At 46.5% G+C, this 12900-nt stretch overlaps 1 protein-coding gene and 1 long non-coding RNA gene across 2 annotated transcripts; one reads left to right on the top strand and one right to left on the bottom strand.

The window, feature by feature from the left end:
* Positions 1–1522: 1522 nt before the first annotated feature.
* On the bottom strand, positions 1523–4947 carry LOC309517176. Its single transcript, XR_014213168.1, has 3 exons — positions 4791–4947; positions 2315–2377; positions 1523–1676 (listed from the first exon to the last, which is right to left on the bottom strand). It is a non-coding gene; the product is annotated as an uncharacterized lncRNA (long non-coding RNA).
* On the top strand, positions 2289–9714 carry LOC309517163 (C-type lectin BpLec-like). The gene is made up of 5 exons (XM_082196258.1): positions 2289–2357; positions 2845–2936; positions 4427–4567; positions 5470–5584; positions 9640–9714. The coding sequence occupies exons 1-5, from the start codon at positions 2297–2299 to the stop codon at positions 9699–9701; spliced, it is 471 nt and encodes a 156-aa protein (XP_082052384.1). The 5' UTR covers positions 2289–2296; the 3' UTR covers positions 9702–9714.
* Positions 9715–12900: the final 3186 nt, after the last annotated feature.

The following is a 12900-nucleotide window of genomic DNA, read 5'->3' as shown; positions in this document are numbered from 1 at the left end:
ACATGCCTGTTCTAAAGGTGGAACGAAACTATATCCTAGCAGTGACCTCTGACAAGGCCTGGGATGCTGCATTGTTCATTCCACTAGTCCATATATGAGTAAATGGTTCATCTTTCTTCCTGCCTTTCCATGCCCTGCCCTAGCCCAGCTCTATATAAGAATGAGCCAGCAGCCTGAGACACAGTTGTTCTGTGTATGACTGCATTCCCAAGGCAGTTTATTCCATTTTCCTGACCATTTGCTAACTATTAACTTGTACGTTGTTGCCCTTCATTGGCTCCAATGGAGGGGGAGAGTTAGTTACACCATTTCCAGGCAGGTGCTGATGATGTCCCGCCCCTGGGGCCTCTTGCATGTATCAATAAGACTGGATCAAGTAAATCCAAAGCAATCTCTGTCCTTCCTTTGCCTGTTTCTGGGGCTACCACCAGGGAGTTAACTTTTGCTCCCTGAGTTCCCTTCTGCCAACAAAGGTCTTCTCTTCCAGAATAGAGTGTCAGGGACTGGGTAAAGGAGGAGGAGGGGTGGAGACCACCTTCCCATCCTGCCCCTTCCAGGGAGGAGGAGGAGGAGGGAGACAATATAGATTTCCAATAGTGGTTTGTGGGAGGTCAGAGCTCCGAGCCAGAGGGGGAAAGTTGGGAAATAATGGGGGAAGAGGAGCAGGCAGAGCCAGAGCAGTAGCTGGCTGACACGTTGTCATTAGACAGCAGTCCAGATCCACCACCTCCCAGAACCAGTCAGGCCTTAAAAGTGGGAGAACAAAGAGCTCGAAGGACAGAGGACACTTAGTGGCACCTGTAGAGAAGAAGATGATGATGATGAATGAGAAAGTGGGAGCGAAGGAGGTGGAGATTCATTCAGGACAACGCCATTATCTAAGAGGCTCTCTCTGTAAAGTTTGAAATAAAAAAGGACTGTAAGAAACTTTTCCTTGCTTTTATACTTTTCTGGGCAACTAGCTGGGAGCCACTGACAGCAGCCTGACATAGAGGCACCTCCACTCCTTCTTAACTTTCTTAAGGCAGCCCACCAACCTGAGGGTTATTACAGTGGTACCTCAGGTGTCATACACTTCAAGTTACATACGCTTCAGGTTACAGACGCCGCTAACCCAGAAATCGTGCTTCAGGATGAGAACAGAAATTGTGCTCTGGCGGTGCAGCGGCAGTAGGAGACCCCATTAGCTAAAGTGGTGCTTCAGGTTAAGAACGGTTTCAGGTTAAGAACAGACCTCCGGAACGAATTAAGTACTTAACCCGAGGTACCACTGTATTGTTCTTCCCATAAAACAAAAGAGGGACAAGAGCAACAGATTAACAACTAAAAGGCTTTCCATAAATGTTAATGCTGCTTTAGTCTAGATCATTGGAGCCAACTGCTAGGAGCTGAGGCCCCTTCACTCCCCATAAAATATTTGAAGGGGCCAGCTCTCCCCCAGTTGATTGGCCCTGCCATTCAAATGGTGTCTGTGTGCTACATCTTGTGATCAGTTATGGGAGCGGGGCTTACTTGCCTCAATATTTTATTCAAGTTAGCATCCCTGGTCTAGAAACAGTGGAGGCAGGTATGCTAGGACGAATGGGGCACAGCCCCACAAAGCTCCACCTGCCCTCAGAAAGTCCCAGTGTTGTGTGTTCTTTCTTACATCTGTCCCTTCCTTCTACCTGTTGTCCCTGGAGGGGAAAGAGAACAAAACCAGAATTGCTTGGCTCTGCCTGTCATTGACTCTGCCGCCACTTACCATTGGTTTTACTGCCTTCTGCCCTACAAATCCTACCAGTCCCAATGGACACCAGCCTCCACTGGTCCAGAATCCAGGATCTGTGATTCCTCAACAATGGCAAACTTTTTAGGTTCTCCCTTCTTTCCCTAACCTTCTCGTTTTTCTCCATTCTTTTCCTTCTCTTCTCTTTTTTTAGAAATTCACATGAAGGAGAATTGTGATGTTAAGAGTATAAAATACTGTTTTAATTCTTCCTGCCATCACCACATGGACGAAATGGCAACCAGTGGGGATAGGTTTTGACCTTCCATAAAAGGTCAACCAGAAGATGGAACATATTCAGCACTAGGTGCCTCTGCACACGAACCTTATTTGACTCCATGATACTTCAACAATCGCCAGCTTTAAGTTTTGGGTTCTCTCTTCTTTCTCTAATCTTCCCATTTATGATTTTAAGAACAGAAAATACCAATTTACTTCTTCCTGCTATCCCCACATTTACAATGCCAATAAGTAAGGATAGGTTTTTAATTTGCTGCACATTTCCTTCCACTGAAGGTCACCCAGAAGATGGGGGTTGTCACCTACCTTTGCCTTCTTGCTTTCCTGGTCTCCTATTCTTTCCCAGCAGGTGAGTGCTTTAACAATTATCTGGGAATTCCCCAGAAATTTTAATTGGGGTTAAGCATTTATAAAAACAAAACTACTTGTCAGATTTTCAGGTGATGATAACCCAGCTAAGGCTGTTGAAATAAATAACCAGGCAATGGAAGCAGGTCCATTAGGGTGAATAGGAAACTGCCCTACCAACCTCAATCTGCTCTGAACCACTCCTCATATTCATATTGACAACCAGTCAGGGAGTGGCGCTGCCTGTCATTGACTCTGGATCCACTTACTGTTTGCCTCCCTGCTTTCTGTCCCAATTTCATATTGGTGCCATGGGGTACCAGTCACCAATGGAAGCAGGAATGTTTAAATTAGGTCTGCATTCATTAATCTTAAAATTATCTGTGCACATTTGTATGTGAAGTAGGATTCCACATTGAAAATTGCATTCTAACATCTTTTGTCCCCCTCCCCCATCTTTTTCTTCTTTTACTCCTCTCTCCATACAGTAAAGGCCAGATCCTGTCCCAGGAATTGGATGAAATCCCAGGGCAGCTGCTATGCATATTTTGACTCTCACAAAACTTGGTCTGAAGCTGAGGTAAGAAGCTGTTTCTCACCAACCAAGCTGTCACATCAGGTGCTGTGATGGGTTTCAGATGACATTTTTGTGAGTTGGGCTATCAGTGTGAACTGTTGGGAGACAATACCTGGCCAGCATCTTGGTATAATCAAAAGAGAGTTGCTCACCCATTGTGTTCAATTAACCTGTTTCCACAGGAGCCAAGAAAGCTTAATTAACAGTCAGGAGAGATGGCCTGGCAAGAAGGTACCACCTCACAAGTGAAAAGATACAAGCTATCTCTGCCCCTTTGTCCCTCCAGCTTGCATGTGAGCAGGAGGGACCTCAGGGCTCACTCAGCTGGGGGGGGGGGAGTGGAGCCTTCCCACCCCCAAGCCAAGAACTGCAAACAAGCTGTGTCATCCTCAGCTCTGCAGGGTGTTGGGATGAAAGTGCCTCATCTCTTGCAATGAGAGCTGTGGCCGTTTCACCCCATGCCTTGAGGGCTGGGGCCAGTACAGATTGTTCTTTCAACACCATGGTGTATCGCCAGATTGTGATGTTTGGCTGGTGACACATCATGGTGTTGAAAACCTGACACCACCCAGCTATATACAGTTAAGAAGAACTATTTCAAACATTAAGATAATAGTTAAATTCAAGGATAAGCTACAAAACCAGATTAAAACACAGGTCAGCATTCCACATGCCTGCAGAAAGGTAAAGGGACCCCTGACCATTAGGTCCAGTCGTGACCGACTCTGGGGTTACGCGCTCATCTCGCTCTATAGGCCGAGGGAGCCGGCGTTTGTCTGCAGACAGCCTCTGGGTCATGTGGCCAGCATGACTAAGCGCTTCTGGTGAACCAGAGCAGCGCACAGAAACGCCGTTTACCTTCCCGCCGGAGCGGTCCTTATTTATCTACTTGCACTTTGACGGGCTTTCGAACTGCTAGGAGGCAGGAGCAGGGACCGAGCAACAGGAGCTCCTTCGAACCGCTGACCTTCTGATCGGCAAGTCCTAGGCTCTGTGGTTTAACCCACAGCGCCACCCGCTTCTGAAAAGAGTGCAGCCAAATCATGACTATGAGCATTCTTCCTGCATTCATCCTAGTTTTTGTGTGTGAGCTTCAAGGTGGTTTTCTTGCACCAAGATTGAGTGCTTGAAGCACCTTTAATTGCACTCGTGTGCAGCAGGTCCAGCAGGTTTCTTTAGTTTCCCAGCAGGTCCAGAGGATGGAGAAAGGGGCCTGGCTTCACTCACTGCATTTTCTTCACCCCTTTTTCTCTCTTCCTTCCTCAGCTGCTTTAGTTCCCATTTGAAAAACTTCCAACTCTCCACCACTGGTGTTTTATGATTTTTAAATAATTGTTATTACTTATTTGACAAGTTCTGAACCACTCTGGGAAAGCTTTGTGGGAAAGAGTCTGTGTGTGTCTGTGTGTGTGTGTGTGTGTGTGTGTGTGTGTGTGTGTGTGTGTGTGTTAGCAATAGTGGTGGAGCTTATTTACTTGCTTGGCTATTCTCAGAATGAGTGCATGAGCTTTGGCTGTGGGACCCATCTTGCCTCCATCCTCAATGAGAAAGAGTCAAATGCGGTGGCCAATTACATCTCTGCATACCAGAAAAAGGAAAGTCTGATTTGGATTGGGCTGCATGATCCCACTGAGGTGAGTTGCCTTTACTTTCTCAATTTCAGGCCATTGTCACTGAGTAATGGCTTCTTAGCATCACCATTCCATCCTTACCCGAATCGTCTCCCCAGATTACTCCAATATGTGACTTTTCCACAATTTTCTAATAGAATCCTCCTCTAATATTGCTGTGGAAGTGGGGAGATGATTAACATATTCAATCCTCCTGGCAAACTGGGAATAATATCCCCTCACTCACCCAAGTTTAGGATGTTCCACCATTCTCCAGCAGAGTTTCTTGTTCTTTGAGGAAAATAAGTGGCTCACATAAATGTAAACTAAGCTTGAATAATAAAGAAAACTGTAACAAAAATACAAAATAAGAGAAACTAAATACAATAACATGAGGCAAGTCTGAGGCAACAAGCGAGAAGAAGCAGTTGGTCCCTCTTAACTGATATTCTTAACGGAACACAGATACTGAAGGGAGGGGCTGATTCCGGAGCAAAACACCCAAGCCCCACCCACCAGATACCAAGCACTCTACTATTCAAATTAGGTCCCAGTGTTTTTCTTACAAATACAGTCATACCTTGGTTCTCAAATGCCTTGTGACTCGAATGTTTTGGCTTCCGAACGCCGGAAACCTAGAAGTGAGTTTTTCGGTTTGTAAACGTTCTTTGGAACCCAAAGGTCTGACGTAGCTTCTGATTGAGTGCAGGAAGCTCCTGCAGCCTATGGGAAGTCACGCCTTGGTTTTGCATTGTTTTTGGAAGTCGAACGGACTTCCAGAAAGGATTCCGCTAGAGAACCAAGGTACGACTGTAACTCCATCATAACTGGCAATTGCTTCATAACTGGTCAACTCTCCATGTGACCTTTGCATTGGCCTCCTCGTATCAAATGAATGTACGATCTGTTCCATCATATTGCTGCAGAAAGGGCATTGGAAGTGGTCGGACGATGAGATCTACGATTACAAAGGCTGGGATTTTAATCGCCCAGACAACTTCAACAATGAAGAATATTGTGTGCATCTGGCAAAGGGGACAGGTAAGCAAGCAATTTGTAGGGACTGACTAAAAAAATGCCTATCACTCCATCAGTTTCAAGTATTTCAAAGGGTAGTATCTGATTTTAAAAATCAGAAAAATCAAACTCAAAATACTCTGGTTAGTCATTGCTACTGATGGTCCATTCATTTGAAAAGGTTTACTCTGGGTATTAGTTGATTGGATACACTCTCAGCCTGGTGCTTCTCTGTACTAAGGTTCACAAAGTCAATATCTCTGGAGATCTGACCAGAAGTGGTCCTACGTATTGATCCTTTAGGGAAACTTCCAATCATACCATGAAGCAGAATCTTTTTCTGCAGTCAGCCTTCATTCTTCGGTTGCATGTGATCACATATTTTGTTCAGAAAACAGTGGTTGCCAAAGTAAGATCTGGGTTATGCCATCTTATACTCTATCATGTTTCTTAACAAAATGATTAGGCTCAAACAGCATTTAATAATACTAAGAATAATATTCATTCATTCATTCATTCATTCTCTGAGTGTCTCCCGAAAGAATATTAATAGCATGATAAAACATTTAAGACTTTGAAGCCAGGTGATTAGTGAGTGACCTTCATATGTTTGGTTAGTTCTGGGTCACAGCCCTGTTGTGAGTCCTGAAAAGGGCAGACTCACTGGAACAAACTGTGGAAAATGTTTTTAAATGCTTTAAAATAGGTTTTTAATCTGTGGCATTTTAAATTTTGGTTTTTTGTTTTGTTTTTCTCTGTTGGGGGTGGGATAAACATTTAGTTGGGCCTGGGGATTAGTTTAATTTTAGTATAATTGTAATTTGGTTGTTGTTGTTAGATTCTACTGTTTTATTGGTTCATTGTATAGTTTGTATTCTGTTCTGAAGGAGAGAAGGTCAGGGCTGCCTGGGAGTGGGCCCCAGCCAATAGAATGACTGAGGCAGGTTCCACAGGTGGGGTTGCACTGGGACACCCAATATCAGTGATCATGGGTAGGAGGAGGAGTTACGCTAAAACCAGACCATGTCATTACCGAGGAGGCAGGTTTAGTCATTGTTTGAAGACTATCCCTGCCTCTGGGTCTGGTCTTGACCGGAAGGTTACTGGAATAAACAAGGGAGACCCACATGACCTGAAGGTGCTGCTGTGCAATGCCAGGTCAATGATTCATAAGACCACTGCCATCCATGACTTGATTGGGATGGAGGACTTGACCTGGCATGTGTAACAGAGACTTGGTTGGATGAGGCAAAAGGCCTGTCCTTGTCGCTGCTTGTCCACCAGGTTTCTCTTACACACAGCAACCCAGGTCATATGGGCAGGGAGGCGAGGTTGCAGTGAGTTTTGGGAACTCATTAGCTTGCACCAGGTGTCCTATTGGGAAGATCCAGGTTTCTGAGCATGTGTTCTGGAAGTTGGACAACAGGATTCCTTTTGGTGTATCGACCTCCCCACTGTACCAAGGATTCCCTGGCTGAGCTGCTTCAGGTCATGGCAGATGGTCTCCTGGAGACACCTAGTTTGGTTGTCCTAGGGGATTTTAACATCCATGCTGACACAACCTTATAATGGGCTGCTTGGGACTTCGTGGAAAGCATGGTCTCCATGAGGCTGTCCCTGAATGAATTTGGCCCAACTCATAGTCGCAGACATGTCTTAGACCTGGAGTTCACCTTTATGGATGTGGGTGATATGACACTAAGAAAAAGCAAAAAGAAAGCAAAAAGAAAGAAGTGCCATGGTCAGATCACTTCCTGGTGTTGTGACCCTTCCCCTCTGCAGGGAGGTGGGACCGATTTGGATCCGCCTCCACACCACTTAATGGATTCAAATGGTTTGCAGAGAGTGGTGTTGTTGTCTTCCACTGCCTCCCACTCCTGTCTTCCACTGCCTCCCATAGTTTGGTCAAATTCATGCTGATAGCTTCAAGAACACTGTCCAACCATCTCGTCCTCTGTCATCCCCTTCTCCTTGTGCCCTCCATCTTTCCCAACATCAGGGTTTTTTCCAGGGAGTCTTCTCTTCTCATGAGGTGGCCAAAGTAGGGGATGTTTTATCCCGTGTTGATGGCCTTTCAGCTGATTCCCCGGTGGCCCACTGGAATGCAGAGTTAACCAGAGCTATCGACTGTCTGGCTCCGAAGCGCTCTCCCCAACTGCATGGAGCCTGGCAGCCTCATGGTTTTATCCAGAGCTGAGGGTGATGAAACAATCACTGAGGTGGCAATAGCGCTAGTGGTGGAAATCGGACCAGAAACGGGTTAGAGCTCAATGTCGAGCCTACCAAGTGGCAATAGCGATGGTGAAGAGGTCCTTCTTCACTGCCTCTATTGCATCTGCAGAAAACAGCAGCAGGAGACTCTTTCAGGTGGTTCACAATCTTAACAGAACCACCTTCACCATTGGGGCCTGGTAAGGACGCCAAGATCTCCTGCAATGATTTTGCAACTTTTTTGCAGGCAAAGCCGCTCAGATTCGGAAAGAGGTAGACACCATCATGGGAGCAGGGCTGGGGCAGGAGAGTGCTAGAGTACTGTCTATTCCAGTTGCATGGGATCAGTTCCAATCTGTTACCTCCGAGGATGTGGACAGGCTGCTTGGATGAGTGAAACTGACCACCTGTCTCCTCGATCCTTGCCCATCCTGGCTCATAAAAGTGAGCCGGGAAGGGCAGGGTGATGGGCTCCGGGGGATAGTGAATGCTTTCCTCTGTGAGCAAGCTTTCCCGGAACCGCTGAAAGAGGCAGTTATTAAATCGCGTCTTTAAAAAACATCTTTGGACATGGCCAATATGGACAACTATCACCCAGTCTCAAATCTTCCATTCTTGGGCAAAGTGACTGAGCAGGTGGTTGCTGAACAACTCCAAGCACGCCTGGAGGATGTGGACCATTTGGATCCCTTCCAATTGGGATTCAGGCCTCATCATGGGACTGAAACTGCCTTGGTCACGCTGGTCAATGATCTCTGGTGGGCTAGGGACAAAGGTGAAAGCTGTTTCCTAGTTCTGCTGGATCTCTCAGCGGCCTTTGATACCATCAACCATGACATCCTTCTGGACTGTCTAGAGGCACTAGGAGCTGGGGGCACTGTTATATAGTGGTTCTGCTCCTTCCTCCTGGGCCATGTTCAGAAAGTGATGGTGGGGGTGAGTGCTCAGACCCCTGGGCTCTCACTTGTTGGGTGCCTCAGGGTTCCGTCCTCTCCCCCATGCTTTTCAACATCTACATGCAGCCGCTGGTAGAGATCATCAGCGGGTTTGGGCTTGGTGTTCATCAGTATGCAGATGATACCCAGCTCTACCTCTCTTTCAAATCAGAACCAGTGAAGGCGGTGAAGGTCCTTTTTGAGGGTCTGGTCAGTTGGAGGATGGATGGCAGCTAACAGATTGAGGCTGAATCCTGACAAGACAGAAGTACTGTTTTGGGGGGACAAGGGGATGGCAGGTGTGGAGGACTCTCTGGTTCTGAATGGGGTAACTGTGCACCTGAAGGACCAGATGTGCAGCCTGGGACTCATTTTAGACTCACAGCTGTCCGTGGAGGCACAGGTCAATTCTGTGTTCAGGGCAGCTGCCTACCAGCTCCATCTGGTATGCAGGCTGAGACCCTACCTGCCTGCAGACTGTCTTGCCAGAGTAGTGCATGCTCTAGTTATCTCTCGCTTGGACTACTGCAATGCGCTCTGTGTGGGGCTACCTTTGAAGGTGAGCCAGAAACTACAACTTATGCAGAATGCGGCAGCTAGACTGGTGACTGGGAGTAGCTGCAGAGATCATATAGCACTGGTCCTGAAATACCTACATTGGCTCCCACTACGTTTCTGAGCACAATTCAAAGTGTTGGTGCTGATCTTGAAAGCCCTCAATGGACTCAGCCCAGTATACCTGAAGGAGTGTCTCCACCCCCATTGTTCAACCTGGGTACAGAGGTCCAGCTCTGAGGGCCTTCTGGTGGTTCCCTCACTATTATTAAAGTCTGAATCCATTTTATTCCCCCTACACATTGGGGAAAGGAATAATAGGCAATAAGAAGTAACTTTCCTTTTTTCTTGAATTATAATTTTTGTTTTGAATTTCAGGTTTTAAGAAGTGGAATGATGTAAACTGCAACAAGACATACGCCTTCATCTGCAAGCAATAACTCTAAAGGAGACTTCCCTTCTCCACTGTGTTGGCTGGGAAGCTGCCTTTACATTATTTCTACTCTTTCTCATCACTTTCAAAATAGCCATTGCTATAGAGATGCCTCTTCAATTTCCCCCTTCCCTTTGAAATTTTCTTGGACCTGCAGCAGAGCATCATCTTAATAAATTCTCTTCCATGCATATTTTCCTTATTGCATTGCTGTTCTGCTTTGTCCATCCATACTTACAAGCACGGCCACCCCACCTATGAGGCAAGGTGAAGTTCTTGCCTCAGACGGCAAGCAGGGATGGGTGGCAGATTGGCCTCCTGCTCTTGTTGACTGTCTCCTCCGTCTCCACTAGCCTGCCCTGCTTGCATCCACATTCCCTCCTATAATGCAAGGACATCATAGATGATAGGAGAGACCTGCCCCTGTTACATGGGTGCATTATGTATGTGCCCTGAGGGAATGGCAAAGAGAATGATGATGAGGGCATTGGCACTGGAAGGCCTTTTCTGGGTGAGTGCCAGCTGCCCACAAGTGGGGACCTGGGGGTGAGTGACAGGGGTGTCATGTGAGCTGGAATCGCATGGGGTGGCAGGACCTGAGGTCACAGGAGGAGACAAGGTTATCCTGGCTCTGCCTTTACCTCTTCCACAAACCCAAGTGCTCAATCCCTTCCTGAAGCCATTTACTAGGTACTGGAGTCAGGAACATTGGCATGTTGCTGTTAGTTAGGATAAGCCTGACTTTCAGCATAGCTGACAAGAAAGGCTGTAGAGGATTGGTTCCTCCTTTGCAAGGTGTGTAGTTCTTGGGCAGGCAGGTGAAGCAGGAAAGAACAGCATCCCCTACCATGTAAAGGAGCCCCATTGTCTTTTAGACTTCTTAACTATGATTCTTGGGGGTGCAATTTTCTCATTTGCTTCAGTTGCCAGGATGCCTTGGGCTGGCCTGCCTTAGGGACACTTGTTCTACCATCACCACTGCTCACAACAAAGAGAGCATTCATACCTCAAAGTAGCTACAAATTCCCATCCTAAAGCACACTCCTTTTCTCAGAGCTCCTCAGCACGGTTTATACTATAACCAGAATTGTGGAAGCCATAAAGTGAGGACAGGGAAAATTACAGGAGGTCCCCACAGCATGTGACTGTTGAGATACCTCCGGGGAGATGGGGGCAATTGGCAGGCCCCCAGCTGGCTCTAGCCCACCGGCCGGCAGCCGGGCAAACTCCAGTTCTTGGAACAGCATCAAAACTGTGACTCAAGCCTCAGAGACCTTTAGAGACTGAGCACGCAAGCTTGTACGTTACATTCAAGCATTTGCATGCTTCTGGAAATCTAGTGGAATAAACCACAAGTTTAACATTTATTTTTGTGCTATTTCCTTCGATGGGAAAAAAGATATGTTTGCAACCCTGGAATCCACTTGCAAATCTGGAAGTCTGTTTAGGGCTATGCACCACCTGAGGCCATGCAAGTTGCTCCACAAGTGCCTTTCACAAAAGAAAGATGTTTGCAGAGCATCACACACAGAGACAGACACACACAGACAGACACACCAGATCGACTTTCAACAGTTTGCTCAATGGGCATAGATGAAGCTCCACTAGAAGACTTTCTTTTAGAAAAACTGCTTGCAGAGCACTACTGATGTGAATAAAATTGAGCTGGACATGGCAGATTACAGATGCATGAGCACATGAGAAAACAGGATAAAAGCACTGGCTTTTTGATCAGTAAAACTAATGAATTAAACTCCTTGTGTTCGGGCTGCCCAAATAGATTCCCAGTCTAATAGCACAGAGGGTTGTTAGACTGATTTTTGGGCTGCTATGCAAAGGTCTTCAACCTCAAATGGATCTGTCTCTGAGGTTCTTACACATAGTCTCATACCATGTGACAAGCAGACTGATGCTGTGCATTGTATATCTTTTGAATTATGAGCCCCTCTTCCGGCTACACAAATTAAAGATGCTCATCTCTGGCCTTGTCTCGGTGTCTCTGTCTCTAGGCAAAAGGACAAAACAGTGCATGCTGGCAATCTTGTAGGGCCATTTCACCCATTACACAGTAGCAAACCCAGCAAAGGGAAAGCCCTAGGTTGTCCCTCAATGGGGTATTTTTCTCTATAATATGTATATCCTGAACGCAACCCAAGATCAGAGGGGAAATCAGAGAGACCAAGTCTACTATGTCTACCTGTCAGGTTTCAGGGAATCCGATCCCCCCTCCCTCATGGCTGGCTGCCAGAAATGGGAAAACAAGGTGTTCTTACCAAGAAAATTTATTCAATATTCACAGAGACATAGGATGTCGCCCCTCAGATAATGGTGTTGCTCCAAATAAGTCCCACCCCTCCGTCTCTCCTATTATACATCATTCCTACATCGGCTAATCTGTGTGTTCTGCCTCTGAGCTTTCTGTTCTCCTACTCTCAGTGCCCCCGGGACCTGAGATGGGAGTTCAGGAATGCTTCCTAAAGACACTGAGTCTGTCAGCTGTCTCTCCCCTAGTTCTTTTTCCTCCTCCTGCTTGTCATCCAGTATCTCCCAGCTTCTCCCCTCTGCAGCCTCCAAATTATTACCTTCTGCAAACCACTCTTCTAAATCTATGCTGTCTCCTCTTGGAAGGGCAGAAGAAGGGGGGAGCGGTCTCCACCATTCCTCCTGGACTGAGGAGGACCTCCTCTCCTAGGACCTCCCTGACTCCAACAAGACTGTGTCCAGAGGTGATCATCTGTGCTCTCCCCCTTTACATTTTCTATCACTTAATCATTGTCATGAGGGCAACCTGGGATCAAAGGGGCGATGCACATACACCAAGGCCAGATGGTACACCAGTCTTCAGAATTTTTTTATTAATTCAATCTATCTAGGAGCTCTCAAACATTTATCACATTCACACATGCTCTGTAGGGATATATATTTACCAAAGACTGCTGCTCTGTCTGATTAGATGGCTGTCAATGGACAGGACCTCCAGGTGTTGCTACAAAGGTCTTCGACCCAAAACGGGTCTGTCTCCAGAGTTCTTATACTCTCTGCTCAATCTCTTATTATGTGTCAGGTGGATGAATATGTTGATTGCAGAGCTTTTGGATTATGTGCCCCTTTTCTGGCAGTGTGATCCATCTCTATCCTTGTCCCCGTGTCTCTAGCAAAAAGGACACAATGGTCCTGCAATGTGACATTTCTTCTTCCAAGGTATA

This window comes from Podarcis vaucheri (genome assembly GCF_965113315.1).
Source record: "Podarcis vaucheri genome assembly, chromosome: 13".
Taxonomy (NCBI): Eukaryota; Metazoa; Chordata; class Lepidosauria; order Squamata; family Lacertidae; genus Podarcis; species Podarcis vaucheri.
The sequence above is the reverse complement of the archived record's forward strand: the minus strand, read 5'-3'. Positions and strand labels throughout refer to the sequence as shown.